This window comes from Rana temporaria, chromosome 2 (genome assembly GCF_905171775.1).
Source record: "Rana temporaria chromosome 2, aRanTem1.1, whole genome shotgun sequence".
In the NCBI taxonomy this organism is placed as follows: domain Eukaryota; kingdom Metazoa; phylum Chordata; class Amphibia; order Anura; family Ranidae; genus Rana; species Rana temporaria.
This window is the reverse complement of record NC_053490.1, coordinates 449,616,400-449,633,017: the sequence shown is the minus strand read 5'-3', so window position 1 is coordinate 449,633,017 and position 16,618 is coordinate 449,616,400. Positions and strand designations below refer to the sequence as shown.

The following is a 16,618-nucleotide window of genomic DNA, read 5'->3' as shown; positions in this document are numbered from 1 at the left end:
AGATGCAGGGTGTCAGACTGACATCCTGCACCACCGATCGCCGTGCTGCGCGCCCCCACGGGCGTGTGCCGGCATGTTATCCTGCTGGATGTCAATAGATGTCCAGTCAGGATAACAGAACCACTTCCCGGACGTCAGTTGTCTATTGACCGGGCGGGAAGTGGTTAGGCTGGTCATACACTAGTAAATTTTCATTTTAAAATGTTTAATTTTAGATTTTTTTGGGGGGATTTTCTAATTATTAGTAGGGTCAAATTAAAGGAGTTGTAAAGGAAAAAGTTTTTCACCTTAATGCATTCTATGCATTAAGGTGAAAAAACTTCAGAGTATACCGCCCCGGCCCCCCGTTATACTTACCTGACCCCTCGAAAGTCCTGCGCTCGGTCCCGACACCCTCTTCGCCGCTCAGCCTGGCCGCTGATTGGCTAGAGCGGATGGATTGAAAGCAGCGCAGCCATTAGCTGGCGCTGCTGTCAATCACATCCAGTGATGCGGCGTGCCGAGGGGAGGGGCCGAGTGATACAGTGAGCGGCTATGGCCGCTCGCTGTGTCACGAGAGCGCGCCCACAAGGACTACACACAATGCGAGCTCTCTCAAATGAACGTGTGTAGTTCGTGCGGGGAGGACCAGAGACAGTCGCCGAGGGACCCCAGAAGACGTGGATCGGGGCCACTCTGTGCAAAACAAGCTGCACAGTGGAGGTAAGTATAACATGTTTGTTATTTTTACAACCCCTTTAATGTTTGTCTTTTACCACAGTGATGGGAAAAATTGACGTAGCGTGATGGGCAGGTGCAGTCTACTTTCTCCACTGTAGGTGACGCTATCTGCAGTGGCACTGTAGTTGGAGAGGAAGTCAAGAGGGACATGGTTCCTATATGGTTTCTGGGGTCACTTGGAAAGCAATCAGATTGAATGTTGCCTCCCTATGTGACCCTAGCGACCATCTTGGGTTAGGCAGAGCCTTTTTAATGCCCATGTTTGGTGCGCTTTTGGTGAGTTGGTGGAGTAGGGGCAGGTGTCCCAGCTGTTGGGGACAGTGCTAGCTCTAGGGAAAGGTTCTTGAAGCGTGGGACTGCATCTGTACTGGACAATTCTCTGATTGGGCACTAGATGGCCAAACTGCATTCTGCTCCCTCTCTACTCTGTCAGTCCAGCCGGACTCTGCTTTTTCACTTTGTTGGGAACTGAGTTCACCCGGCTGAGTAACCTGTACAATTGTATGTGGTTTTGGTTTGGCAAAGTTCATGTATTTCAAAATCACTGCTTCTGAAGGACATTCGTCAAGCCGTTGAAAATACTGAGAATTTACGTACAAATGTTCATAAAATTCACTCAAACATTTGTTTGACAATCTACTAGTGCATACTCCATTTTAGGCCATAGATTTCACCTCTCTAGCAATGTTCTTTTATAGCTTTCTACTGGATTGAGGTGACCTACTTCCTATTTTTAACTCTCGCGGTACCTGTTATCTGTTTTTTTTTAACATCTGTAAATGTAGCAACAATTTCACATGTAATTATTCTCATGAAAGTGTTTAGCTTTGTGTTGTTGCTTAGGGTAAAGGGACATTGTGTCTTTATTCCTGCACAGCACATCGGACAATACTGGAAGGACCTGGAGACCTTGTATTACAATTGTCACCTAGGTATGGAAAACACCTTAGACTGAGAAGTTGGCATTGGGTACAGTTTCTGAGAGGATATTAGCTACTGTAGATATTAAAACTGAAAAGATTTCATCCACACTTTAAAAAATAAACCACATTTGTACACTTTGTACTTGTGGCTTATTTTTTTAATTTTTTTTTTACTCTTATGCTGGCCCTGGCCGTACATTATACAGTTTTCTAATTCAATTTCCTTTAAATTTACCTTCAACTATGTAGTGCAAGGGCCTGCCTAATTGCATACAAATTGAAAGTGTTTAGGTTTGACCTCATATATTATTATTATACAGGATTTATATAGTGCCAACAGTTTATGCAACGCTCATTATATAGTTTTGGTAAATGTAAAGGAAAATTGTACAAAAAAAAAAAAGAATAATATATGGCAAGCCTTACACACAGTATGATGTGCAATAAATTATTTAAGTTATTGGCAGTAGTAATGGTGACAGTGCCAGAATTATTATCATTATTATACAGGATTTATATAGAGCCAACAATTTACAATGTAGAGGGAGGACAGTACAATACAGTTCAATACAGAAGGAATAGGAGGGACCATGCTCAGGGCAGCCATCACAAATTGTGGGGCCCCTTACACAGCTTTAGGCAGGGCCCCCCTGGAGCAGAGAACCGAGGGGGGGCCTCCTCTCTCCTGTCACAAGATGATAAGCGTTATGGGGGGGGGGGGTTGGGGCTGACAAACAAAACAAAGTCAAGCCAAGTCTTCTTTTCTCTCTCCTGCCACGAGTTTCTAAAGTCAGACGTAAAACGTAAAAAAACAAAAACCATCCTGCTCATGGAGCTTACAATCCATTAAAGCGGGGGTTCACTCAAAAAAAAATTCTAACATTACATTGACCTGAGTTGTGAGAATGACATTATGCTGTTTTTTTTTATTTCCTTGCCGTACATACCGTTTTATCTATATTTTCACCGCGGCTTCCGGGTATGTAATCTGCGGGACTGGGCGTTCCTAATTGATTGGCATGCTTCTCACCGGCGCATACAGCGCGTCACGAGTTGCCGAAAGAAGCCGGACTGCGAGTCTGGTCTATACGGTGCCTGCACACCGACGTTCGGCTTCTTTCGGCAACTCGTGACGCGCTGTATGCGCCGGTGGGAAGCATGTCAATCAATTAGGAACGCCCAGTCCCGCAGATTACATACCCGGAAGCCGCGGTGAAAATATAGATAAAACGTTATGTACGGCAAGGAAATAAAAAAAAACAGCATAATGTCATACTCACAACTCGGCTCAATGTAATGTTAGAATTTTTTTTTTGGGTGAACCCCCGCTTTAACCTCCTTAGGGGTATTCCCGAGTCAGGCTCGGGGTGAATTTTTCATACCAAAAGCGGTATCCCCGAGCCAGACTCGGGACTGCATTGCAGGATACAGGGAGAGTTACTTACCTTGTCCCTGGATCCTGCGATGTGTCCCCGCTGTATGTGCCAGCTCCTCCGCTGTGTCTCCTCGCTCGATTCACAGTGCCGAGCTCCGTTCCCTGCGACATTACAATGCACAGGGACGGAGTTCGGCGCCAAATTCAAAAAGTGAAATACACAATACACATACAGTATACTGTAATCTTACAGATTACACATTACAGTACTGTATCAAATAATTTCACACCCCCTTTGTCCTTAGTGGTCTGCCCAGTGACGTGCATGCACTTTTATATAATAAAAACTGTTCTTTCTACCTGGAAACTGGAGATTGTCCATAGCAAATAAAAAAAGTGTCCCTTTACATCAAAAGTGCTTTTAGACCAGCTTGAAAACAGCGATAATAAATTAGAATCACTTGCAGAATTGATCGATAGCGATTTGTGGGGAAATTCGTCATCAAACAATAAAAGTAATGACAGCGACAATTCTGCAACTGAGCAAATTTCAGTGTTTTTGATTTAATTACATTATTGAATAATTTTTATTATAATTACATTATTATTTGTTATAATTAGTTATTAATTATATTATAATTTATGATTTTGTGTTTCAAACTTTATCATGCCCGGGGTGTCTACTAGACTCTTGTTTGGACAGATTTAAGTGAGTTATTCTTAAGAATTACAGGCCTAAAATATAAAACACCAAATTTCCATGAAAAATAATTGTACCGCTTTCAGCACCTAAAACCAGAAGGAATCATACCGCCAGGGAGGTTAAGTTGCTTGAATCCTGAGGTGTGTTTGTCCTTGATTAGGTGTTTTTCTTGTTTATTATTAAGTGCAACCTTGAATCTGAATTTAAAGCTGAAGTTTAACCAGATGCCGAATGCCCATGTACATTTACTGCGAAAGGGCGGCTGCTATGGGCAAAATCACGTACCTTTATGTGATTCTGCACCTTTGGGTCTGGGGCGCACCGGCGACCCACTTCTACTGTGATTGAACACAGCAGGAGCCAATAAGCGGGTTCGGCGGGTGCGATGTCCGCGGCCTCTGCCGATTGTTGAGACACAGACAAAACATCTGTTTACATAGGCAGATTGCCTGTGACAAGGGAAGGCTGTGATCCTGTGTTCCTGCTAGGCAGGAACATGGATCTCTACTTTCCCACAGTACAATCACCCCCCACACAGTTAGAAAGAACTCCCTAGGAACACATTTTACCCTTTGATTGCTCATGATGTTAACCCCCTTCCCTGCCAGCGTCATTAGTACAGTGACAGTGTATATTTTTTAGCACTGATCACTGTATTAGTGTCACTGGTCCCCAAAAAGGGTCAAATGTGTCAGGTGTCCAATTTGTCCGCCGCAACATTGCAGTCCCGCTACAAGTTGCTGATTGCCGCCATTACTAGTAAAAAAGAAATACAAAATTCCACTAATATATCTCATAGTTTGTAGAAGCCATAACTTTTGCGCAAACCAATCAATATACGCTTATTGGGATTTTTTTTAACCTAAATCATGTAGCAGAATACATATTGGCCTAAACTGATAAAGAAATTACATTTGCCATTTTTTGGGGGGGGGGAGTGGGGGCTTCAGTAGGAGTGGGACTTCATGTGCCACTTCCTCCTTCCGCCCAGGGGCCGCTTAGGTGACTCGTCATATCGCCTTAGGCGGCCCCTCCCTGTAGGCGATCACCTGGGACACGTGACAGGTCCCAGGTGAACGCCTGTCCACTCAGGCAGCCCAGCACCGCTCGCGCATGCGCATTGAGCGCCCGGCCGTGAAGCTGAAAGCTGTCACGGCCGGGTGCCCACAGTCAAAATGGAGGTGCTGGCGGAGAGAGGGTGGAGACGAGCGAAGCTCCGGGTGGCTGCGTCGCTGTACAGTGGAACAGGTACGTTTCTGTTTATTAAAAGCCAGCAGCTACACTTTTTGTAGCTGCTGACTTTTAATAAACATAAAAAAGGCTGGAACTCCGCTTTAAAGGGGTTGTAAACGTTATTTTTTTTATTTTTTAAATAGGTTCCTTTAACCGCTTGGGATCCGCGCTATAGTCAAATGACGGCTACAGCGTGGATCCGAAAATCCAAGTGGATGTCAATTGACGTCCGCCCCTTTGCGCGTTCCTCGCGCGCGCTCCAGAGCGCGCAGCGGGGAAACTCTGTGTTGGCCGTGTCCCTTGGACACAGCCAATTACAGATCGCCGCGAACGGCCAATCAGAGTGGCCGTTGGCGATGCGATCTGTGCGGCCAATGAGAGATGATCTCATATGTAAACATATGAGATCATCTGTCATTGCCGTTTTACACAAAGACAGCGGTGCTGTCTCTGGAGAGGAGACCGATCTGTGTCTCTTGTACATAGGGACACAGATCGGTCACCTCCCCCAGTCACCCCCCCTCCACCTACAGTTAGAACACAAAGCAGGGAATACATTTAACCCCTTCCTCACCCCCTAGTGTTAACCCCTTCAATGCCAGTCACATTTATACTGTAATTAGTGCATATTTATAGCACTGATCGCAGTATAAATGTGAATGGCGCCAAAAATGTGTCAAAAGTGTCCGATGTGTCCGCCATAACATCGCAGTCCCAATAAAAAACGCAGATTGCCGCCATTTCTAGTAAAAAAAATAAATAATAAAAAATAATAATTCTGTCCCTTATTTTGTAGGCGCTATAACTTTTGCGCAAACCAAAAATATGTAGAAGAATACGTATTGGCCTAAACTGAGGAAAAAAAATGTTTTTTTTTTTTTTTTATTGGGATATTATAAGTAAAAAATATTGTATTTTTTTTCAAAATTGTCGCTCTTTTTTGTTTATAGCGCAAAAAATAAAAACCGCACAGGCAATCAAATACCACCAAAAGAAAGCTCTATTTGTGGGGAAAAAAGGACGTCAATTTTGTTTGGGAGCCACGTCGCACGACCGCGCAATTGTTAGTTAAAGCGACGCAGTGCCGGAAACTGAAATTTCACCTGGGCAGGAGGGGGGTATATGTGCCCAGTAAGCAAGTGGTTAAGCTAGTGCATTGTTGGTTCACTTACCCTTTTCCTTCGATTTTCCTTGTTTTTTTTCTTTGTCTGAATTTCTCACTTCCTGTTTCTCCTCAGTAAACTTTCCACCATCATCCGAGCGGTGGAAAGTCAGTCAGAACAGCTTACTGAGGAGGAACAGGAAGTGAGAAATTCAGACAAAGAAAACAAACATTTAGAAGGGAAATCGAAAGGAAAAGTGAGAACTGGAGAATTTTGGAAATGACAGGAAAAGGGGCAATTGTAGCCCCCTTTTCCTCATGGGAGAGCGACGGGGGACAGTGTTAGGCTTCTGGGGGGGGTTTTCTTAGCCCCCTGTGAAGAAATTAGATTATTTGGCCTTTGGGTGACCTTTCCTGGGCCTGAATAGAATGCCCGGGAAAGGTCAGTTTAAACTTGCTCATTTGTCCCCCAGGTGACTTTTTTGGCGGGCTCTTTGAACTTTGGGTGACCCTTCCTGGTCTTCTGGACAGAAAGCCCGGGAAGGGTCAGTTCAAACCAGTCAGAACCAATGGGTTTTAGGCCGTTTTTGGGCTATTTAAAGCGGGTTCCGTCCAGCCCAGGCTCATTCGCCTCAGAAGACATTGGAGCTGTGGTGTTCGTCCCCTCCCCCCCCCCCCCCCACTCTTTTCAGAATATATCTTGTCGCGGTTGTTTCTTATGTGGTAGTGTCACCTTTGCTTTATTAATAAAAAATAAAAAAATAAGTTTTTTTTAACAGCAAAGGGGGACTAGCTATGCTCATACTTATTTGATTATATATTTATGTTAAAAATATCTTTTGTGAAGTTGGTTCTAGTGTGCTAGCTGGGTAATTGTGTTGGCAGCCTGAGCCGTAGTGGCTAGGTTAGCTTTAATGCTTAATTTTTATGCTTATTTATTTATATTTTGTTGATAATATTTATCACAATATTTTGAAACCAATATTAAATAACCGCGGCCTTTAACATCCAACAGTGGTCTGCTGTCTTTTATTTATTTATTTATTTAAAGTGTTAAGGGTAATTCCCGTCTGCTATCCCATACACTTTGGGCAAGTTGCTAAAAAACTTAAAGGGGTTGTAAAGGTTCGTTTTTGATTTTCTAAATAAGTTCCTTTAACCACTTCCCGACGGCCGTACGACTATATACGGCCGCAGGGTGGTTCTACTTCTCTGGGGCGCCGTAATTTGACTTCCGCCCCTTTCCGCGTTCCGCGCGCGCGCTCCCGAGCACGCAGCGGGGAACTGCTGTGCTGGTCGTGTCCCTTGGACACAGCCAATCACAGATCGCCGTGAACGGCCAATCGGAGTGGCCTTTTGCTAGGCGATCTGTGCGGCCTATGAGAGATGATCTCATATGTTTACATATGAAATAATTTCTCATTGCCGGCTCTCACAGACAGCGTTGCTGTCAGGGAGAAAGGAGACCGATCTGTGTCTCTTGTACATAGAGACACAGATCGGTCACCTCCCCCAGTCACTCCTCTTCCCCCACAGTTAGAACACTTTATAGGGAATACATTTAACCCCTTCCTCACCCCCTAGTGTTAACCCCTTCCCTGCCAGTCACATTTATACAGTAATTAGTGCATATTTATAGCACTGATTGCAGTATAAATGTGAATGGTGCCAAAAATGTGTCAAAAGTGTCCGATGTGTCCGCCATATTGTCGCAGTCGCAATAAAAATCGCAGATCGCCGCCATTACTAGTAAAAAAAAAATAATTCTGTCCCTTATTTTGTAGGCGCTATAACTTTTGCGCAAACCAGTCGCTTATTGCGATTTTGTTTTTTTTTACTAAAAATATGTTGAATGCGTATCGGCCTAGACTGAGGATAAAAAAAAAATGTAAAAAAAAAAATGAGCTATTTATTATAGCAACAAGTAAAACATTTTTTTTTTTTTCAAAATTGTCGCTCTATTTTTGTTTATAGCGCAAAAAATAAAAACCGCAGAGGTGATCAAATACCACCAAAAGAAAGCTCTATTTGTGGGAAAAAAAGGACGTCAATTTTGTTTGGGAGCCACGTCGCTCGACCGCGCAATTGTCAGTTAAAGCAACGCAGTGCCGAATCGCAAAAAGTCCTCTGGGCAGGAAGGTGGTTTAAGTGCCCAGTAAGGAAGTGGTTAAGCTAGTGCATCGTTGGTTAACAATGCAATAGCTTAAAGGAACCTATTTAGAAAATCAAAAACGAACCTTTGCAACCCCTTTAAGTTTTTTAGCAACTTGCCCAAAGTGTATTTCCAAAATTCTCCAGTAGACTGCAGTAAAGTTCACTCCCAAATGAATATAATGCCATGCTCTGTACTGATGTGTGTTAATGTGCTTGGACAGCTCCCAGCATAACTGTGAGTAACTTCTCTGACTCAAGCTAAGAGTAGAAAGAGGTTACACGTAAAAATCATTCCAAAGAATCTACAAGATGGTCAGCTCGGTAGTAGGCTGCGTTGAAATGTAGATGCTTGGTGTGCATACAGCCAATGACATTGCTGGGATGTAACCTTCTTATTTATCTCTTGTCAGGATACAGGCTGGCTGACAGCTCTATAGGATGACTTTCTCCTCCCATGTGATTGTCTACTAAGGGTGGACTGTGACCTTGCCCTCAAAATGCAGCTTGAAATTTCAAAACACACCTTGATTACCTCCCACTATCTACCTCAGCACTATATCAATGGGAGGAAGCCTGGCAGGATCACATTTATCCATTGAGTGCTGTGAGGACAGAGCTTGCCTGGATCTAAGTCTTGCAGGAATCTGTTGAAGTGACTCCAGCTGTATATTCATCCTTCCATATGATGGCACCATGTGTGAGACAACTTCTGAACTGCAAGAGGTTCTTCATTCTGCTTTTCACTCCCCTGTTGCTGCTCCCTTTACCCCTCATCATCCGCACAAAGGTAACGTGAGCTAAAAATATACAACGGTTATTTATTTATTGTTGACTTGTTGGCTCTTTGAATGTATTCTGTATTGTAATGCTGAATTGCATATCAATATATATATATATATATATATATATATATATATATATAATATTTTAACAAGTAAAAAGGTAATATGAACTAAAAATATGAAACGGTTATTCATTCATTGTTGGCTCTTTGATTGTATTCTGTATTGTAATGCTGAATTGCATATCAACATACAGTGTATATAATATTTTAAAGTGCAAAAAGAAAAAAAACTTTCTCTAATTAGAAAATCCTATGATGCTTCAAATTTCCTTCTGCAGAGCCGGCTTCAGGATGAACCTGTTGGTCTAGAAGTGCATACATAGTCAGCGCTTATGCATCGACAGGACGGTATTTTCAGTGTCGCTGACTGTGTATGCAGTGTTGACCAATTCTAGCTTGTGTAAACTACAGTTAACACGAAGGGTTCAAAACCACAATCATTATGTTGAACAGTTGACTTATTTAACCAACAATCTGATGTGTGTAGCAGCAGGCACCTCTGGATGACTAAAAAGTTGAAAAACCTTGTCTGTTTACTATTTTCCCCTTCCGAGATACACAGAAATAGAAGTATCTGCCTTCCATTGACTAATCATATTCACTCACCCATGGGCGTCCGCTGAAATGTTTTCAGGGGGGAGGGGGGCGCTTCAGCAGCAGCGATACAGAGTTGCGTTTTAACCTTTCTTCGACCGCTAGTGGGGGTTAAAAGCCCCATCCCCACCCCCACATTAAAATGTAAAAACACCCCACTGTGCCACCTGCATCTTTCAATATCTATTTGTCACTACTGTGTACCCCTCTCCACAACTGCACCTCTGGACCCCTTTACATTACACAGCACCCCTTTCCCTTGACTGAAACACTACACTATATTGACAGTGGGCCATATTCTTAAACAAGTTACGTAGGCGTATCAGCAGATACGCCTACGTAAGTCCGTTTCCTATGTTTAAGTGTATTCTCAAACTGAGATACACTTAAACATGCCTAAGATACGACGGCTTGCGCCGTTGTATCTTAGACTGCAATATTTACGCTGACCGCTAGGTGGCGGTCAGCGTAGAATATGCAAATGACTAGTCACGCCGATTCTCTAACGTACGCTTGCCCGCCGTAGTGTTTTAACGTCGTTTCCGTAAGCGATACGCGGCGTAAAGATAAAGAAGCCCCCTAGGTGGCGTACTCAATGTTAAGTATGGCCGTCGATCCCGCGTCGAAATTTCAAAATTTAACGTCGTTTGCGTAAGTCGTTCTTGAATACGACTTTACGTCAATGACGCACACGTCGGCGTCATTGACGTTTTCCGCCGAGAACTGGAGCATGCGCACTGGGCTTTTTGCAGCCCGGCGCATGCCCAGTTCTTTCGCATCAGGGGCGCGCTTCATTTGAATAGAAGACGCCCCCTTGGAGATCCGCCAGGCTACGCCGTGACACTTACACTCCGCTGTCCCAACTTATGGAGCAAGTGGTTGGGGAATACAACACCTGCTCCAGTAAGTTGGGACAGCGGAGTGTAAGTGCCCTAAGCGAAGCAGGCGGAGATTTTTTGAGAATATGGCCCAGTATATTTATTTCCGGTCTAAAAGAGGAACCTTTTTGAATGAGGGACAAATGGATTTGATTCCAGAAGAGGAACAGGCACTCTAAATAAGGAACAACTAGAAACTATGCCGTAGGCTACAACTCCGTGTTGTGTTTGCTCTGCGTTTCCAGACTAAAAATACATCAGAAAATAGTCTAGTGTTACCTGTGGCAACAGATGTTGGAACAAACAAAGCACAGGCCTGGTAAACTATATAAAACGGCGCTCCCCTCCTCTGGCGCTCGTATCGTATGTCACAGAGCTGGGTCTGTGTGCAAGGTCCCGCCCCCTTAGTTCGGCTCGTGTGATAGGCAGAACACTAGAAGACTATCAGAGGAGCCGAACTAGGTGGGCTAGACCTTGCACACAGACCCAGCTCCATGACATATGATACGAGCGCCGGAGGACAGAAGGAGGGGAGCGCTGCAGTCGCCGCTTAAATCGGCCCCAGGGCCAGTTCGGCCCTGCTCCTGGCTTTCCCTGGTGATTCCAGGGGGGGCAAACGACCCCCCCTTGCCCTATGGAGCGGACTCCCATGCACTCACCGAGTCAAGCGTATGAATTAAGACCCAGTTGGCCAACAGACTCAGATTCAAGTAGTCAAATCTTGCCTTCAGTCTTTTGGCATTGAATCATATCATCCTTATTCCTTCTGAACCTTACTTTTTGGACTCCACCTAATTGTTCATATCAGGGCGGCTGGTGCTCAAAATTTTTTGGGGAGCGAAAACAAACGGAAAAAAAAACATCAATTGCAGCCTCACTGTGCCCATCAATTGTTGCCACTGTGCCCATCAATTGTCGCCACTGTGCCATCAATTGTCACCACTGTGCCATCAATTGTCACCACTGTGCCATCAATTGTCACCACTGTGCCATCAATTGTCACCACTGTGCCATCAATTGTCACCACTGTGCCATCAAACGCAACCACTGTGCCATTAATTGTCGCCACTGTGCCCATCACACGCAGCCACTGTGCCCATCACACGCAGCCACTGTGCCCATCACACGCAGCCACTGTGCCCATCACACGCCGCCACTGTGCCCATCACACGCCGCCACTGTGCCCATCACACGTCGCCACTGTGCCCATCAATTGTCATTACTGTGCCCATCAATTGTCATTACTGTGCCCATCAATTGTCATCACTGTGCCCATCAATTGTCGCCACTGTGCCATCAAACACAGTCACTGTGCCATTAATTGTCGCCACTGTGCCCATCAATTGCCGCCAGTTTCCCCCCGTAAAATGCCACCAGTTTGGCCCATCAAATTCCGCCAGTTTGCCCCAAAAATGTCGCCAGATTGCCCCACAATACCGCTAGATTCCCCCCCCCCCCCCAACCAGACCCGGTGAACCTGATTGGCTGAGACGCGTGTCAGTGTTAGGCCCCATACACACCATAGAATCCATCCGCAGATAAATCCCAGCAAATGGGTTTCAGCGGATAGATCCTATGGTGTGTACACGCCAGCGGATCTTTATCCGCGGATATATCTCCCCCGGGATGGATTCCAGCAGATCGGATATTCGCTGACATGCAGAACAAATCCATCTGCTGGAATCCATCCCAACGGATGGATCCGCTCGTCTGTACAGACTCACCGGATCCATCCATCCGAAGGGATCCCCCGCATGTGTCGCAATGATTCAACGCATGCGTGGAATTCCTTATATGACAGCGTCGCGCACGTCGCCGCGTCATATTCGCGGCGACGCGTCATCGCCAGAGGATTTCGGCGCGGATTTCAATGCGATGGTGAGTACACTCCATCGGATTAAAATCTGCTGAAATCCTCGAGAGGATTTATCCGCGGAAACGGTCCGCTGGACCGTATCCGTGGATAAATACTCCCGTGTGTATGGGGCCTGAACCAGGGAATGCACACACTGTGCGCCCTCTGGTTAACCATTTGGAAGCCGATTAGAGCCCACAGGCTGTAATCGGGAAGCCTATCAAAGCTGCTGGCTCTGATAGACACTTCCAAAACACAACCACCGCTGTTATTCAGATAGCCGGTGCTCAACAGGGGGCCGGCCACCTGAATAGTGGGCAGCAGCGGCGACAATATATAGATTCATGCAATGCAGGAATCTATGTATTGTTGAGTGACAGTGCAGGAGAGAGGGCGTAGCGCTCTTGCGCCCACTATGGACGCACCGCCACTGGTTCATATGCACATTACACTAAAGTATTTTATTGGCAACCATGCTTAAATAATTTCAGCTGACAGTACTGAGCTCTAAAACAAGGGTTTAAGGTGCCATAGACCAGTTTTTTAATTTGAGATATAGGGGGCCTTAACGCCATCCCTTGACAACACCAAGGGGCTTCTTATATAACAATGAGAATATGTAATGTTAAAGGAAATGGTCAGACTGCGGGCATACTGTACTACAAGTGTTGGAGATTCGAAACCCACAGCAGGAGACAGACAAAGACTGGGGACATGTTACCAGAGACTGTCACGACTATCCCTTTGCAGGACCACACATCAAGTACCAAAGGGCCGTATGTGACTCCCAAGATGCAGGATGGGCACCAGGTCATTAGATATTAGATGATAGTCTACCAACTTGTTCTTTGTTAGATAGGGTTGATGACAGCCCCATTTACTGACAGGGGACAAAATAGCTGGGCACCTTAGAAATTATTGCTCAATTGTTACTGTTTTTACTAACTTAAAGCGGAGGTCCGCCAAAGAATAAATAAAATAAAAACCAGCAGCTAAAAATACTGCAGCTGCTGACTTAATATATGGACACTTACCTGTCCAGGGCGTCCGAAGTCAACACCCGGAGCCGATCTGTCAGTTGGCTGCTGCCACCGCCATCCTCGGTATGGGAATCAGGCAGTGAAGCCTTGCGGCTTCACTTCCTGGTTCCCTACTGCGCATGTGCGAGTTGCGTTGCGCGTCCTCACTGGTCCCTGCTGTCTTCTGGGACCTGTGTGTCTCCTAGAAAACAGTGGGGGAGGACATAGAAGGCGCTGGAAGTGGCATAGGATCACCGAGGTGATCTATGCCCGGAAGTGGAAGCAAATACCTGTATTTTACATTATCTGCTCCCTCCTCCCACCTGAAAGGTGCCAAATGTGACACCGGAGGGGGGGGATTCCAAAAAGTGGAAGTTCCATTTTTGAGTGGAATTCCACTTTAAGGAATGCATTGATACCTTCTCCCACTCCCTTCTTTATCACCTAAAACAGCAGTGCTTCTTTAACTAGAATGTTCCTGTTTAGCGCTGAAAGTAGCCAAAGAGACATCATGAGATGGTTGGTCTGCGCATGCACATCTGACCATTCTCTAATGGTCTTGTATTTTATATACATTCTGATATTCCTTTTTACAAACTTATTTTGTGTGGGATATTCCATGTCATGTTGGTTATTGATTCAGCATGTACACTGAATAAGTTCCAAACAGACTTTGTAAAAAAACATTCTTGCTAAGAATATACACTGTATTTCCAAAAGTATTGGGACGCCTGCCTTTAAACACACATGAACTTTACTGGCATTCCAGTCTTAGTCGGTAAGGTTCAATATTGAGTTGGTCCACCTTTTGCAGCTATAACAACTTCAAGGTCCATAAAGACATGGATGAGCGAGTTTGGGGTGGAGAAACTTGACTGGCCTGCACAGAGTCCCGACCTCAATCCCTTTGGGATGAATTGGAGTGGAAAATGCAAGCCACTTCCACATCAGTCTCGTCCACATCAGTGCCTGACCTCACAAATGCTCTTCTAGAAGAATGGTCAAACATTCCCATAGACACACTCCTAAACCTTGTGGACAGCCTTTCCAGAAGAGTTGAAGCTGTTATAGTTGCAAAGGGTGGGCCAACTCAATATTGAACCCTACAGACTAAGACTGGGATGCCATTAAAGTTTATGTGCGTGTAAAGGCAGGTGTCCCAATACTTTTGGTAATATAGTGTATCTGTAATGATAAAAAACCTGTATTGTCCCATGTGATTGTCTACTAAGGCCGTGTTCACACTTATGCAGGTTGCATTTTGCATTTTTTAATACAAGTTTTTGATATATTGAAGTCATTGAAACCAATAACCAGAAAAAAGTCCCAGCCCTTTCCATAAAATGCACAGATGTGAGCGTGACCCATAGGAAACCATGTTAAATGGACTGGAGTGTGTTTCTGAAAAACTAAAAAATGCATAGGTGTGAAGGCCTAAGGGGGGACTGTGACCTTTCCTCAAAACGCAGCTTGAAATTTCAAAACACACCTTGATTACCTCCCACTATCTACCTCAGCTTCCTCAATGGGAGGAAGCCTGGCAGGATCACGCTTATCCATTGAGTGCTGTGAGGACAGAGCTTGCCGGGATCTAAGTCTTGCAGGAATCTGTTGTAGTCACTCCAGCTGTCTATTTAGCCTTCCGTATGATGGCACCATATGTGAGACAACCGAATTGCAAGAGGTTCTTTATTCTGGTTTTCACTTCCCTGTTGCTGCTACCTTTACCCCTCATCACCCGTGCAAAGGTAATGTGAGCTTAAAATATAGAACGGTTATTCATTCATTGTTGGCTCTTTGATTGTATTCTGTATTGTAATGCTGAATTGCAGATCAATGTATATATAATATTTTAACAAGTGAAAAAAATAAGAAAAAAAAACTCTCTTATTAGAAAATGCTATGAAGTTTCAAATTCCTTCTGCAGAGCCAGCTTCTGGATGAACCTGTTGGTCCAGAAGTGCATAAATAGTAAGCACTTATGCATCGACGGGACGGTATTTTCAGTGTAGCTGACTGTGTATGCAGTGTTGACCAATTCTAGCTTTTGTAAACTACTGCTAACACAAAGGGTTAAAAACCACAATCATTATATTGAGCAGTTGACTTATTTAACCAACAATCTGATGTGTGTAGCAGCAGCAGGCACCTCCGGACGACTGAAAAGGTCGAAAAGCCTTGTCTACTATTTTTCCCTTCTGAGATACGCCGAAATAGAAGTATCTGCCTTCTATTGACTAATCATATTCACTTACCATGTCAAGTATATGGCCCTGTACACACGGTCGGGAATCCCGTCAGAAAAAAAACGTTGGTTTTCCTGACGGCATTCCTGGCAAGCTTGTCTTGCAAAGCCGTGCATACAGATGGCCATTCAAAAGAACCTCCGTTCTTTTGAATGGCAAGAACGCAGTGACATCATCGACTACGACGAGCCGGCGCTCGTCACATTCAATGCCGTCGCCGTCATCTTGCTACACCCCACACTAAACATGTATGTTACCACGCATGCGTCATACTCTCATCGAGCATGCGCAGGTTTACCTGGGACAGGTAAGCATACAGATGACCGGTTTTCTCGGCAGGAAACCCGACAAGAAACCCAACAAGAAAATAGATAGCAGTTTTCTCCATTTTCCCATCGGGATTCTCGGCTGTTTTCCTGATGGGAAATCTGCTAGGGAGCATACACACGGCCGGGATTCCCGGCCAAATGCTCTCCTGGCAGTTTTCCTGCCGGGAAAAATGGTCGTCTGTACGAGGCTTTTGAGTTAAGACCCAGATGGCCAACAGACATAGGCCCCGTACACACGACCGAGTTTCTCGGCAGAATTCAGCCAGAAACTCGATGGGAGCCGTATTCTGCCGAGGAAACCGGTCGTGTGTACACTTTTGGCCGAGGAAACCGACAAGGAACTCGTCGAGCCAAATAGAGAACATGTTCTCTATTTCCGCGTTAGTCAATGGGGAAACTTGGCTCGCCGAGATCCTCGGCGGCTTCACAAGGAACTCGACGAGCAAAACGATGTGTTTTGCCTGTCGAGTTTCTCGGACGTGTGTACGGGGCCTCAGTTTCAAGCAGTCAGATCTTGCCTTCACGGACAGAACTTTTGGCATTAGAACATATCCCTCTTACTTCTTTCGAACCCTACTTTTCGGATCTCGCCTAATTGTTCATATGCACATTCCACTAAAGCATTTTATAGGCAACCATGCTT

General features: G+C 44.9%; 1 protein-coding gene across 4 annotated transcripts in view; it reads left to right on the top strand.

Moving 5' to 3' along the window:
* SLC13A5 (solute carrier family 13 member 5) overlaps positions 1-16,618 on the top strand; it is a 163,435-nt gene that overhangs the window by 20,261 nt on the left and 126,556 nt on the right. For 2 of the 4 annotated variants that reach the window (XM_040338484.1, XM_040338480.1), the window contains exons 1-2: positions 1,604-1,652; positions 8,621-8,997. In XM_040338484.1, the coding sequence (XP_040194418.1) occupies positions 8,893-8,997 (105 nt within the window). In that variant the 5' untranslated portion in view covers positions 1,604-1,652; positions 8,621-8,892. Of the gene's footprint in view, positions 1-1,603; positions 1,653-8,620; positions 8,998-14,922; positions 15,149-16,618 lie in introns of those variants that run through there. The other 2 variants (XM_040338481.1, XM_040338482.1) reach the window with 2 other exon arrangements.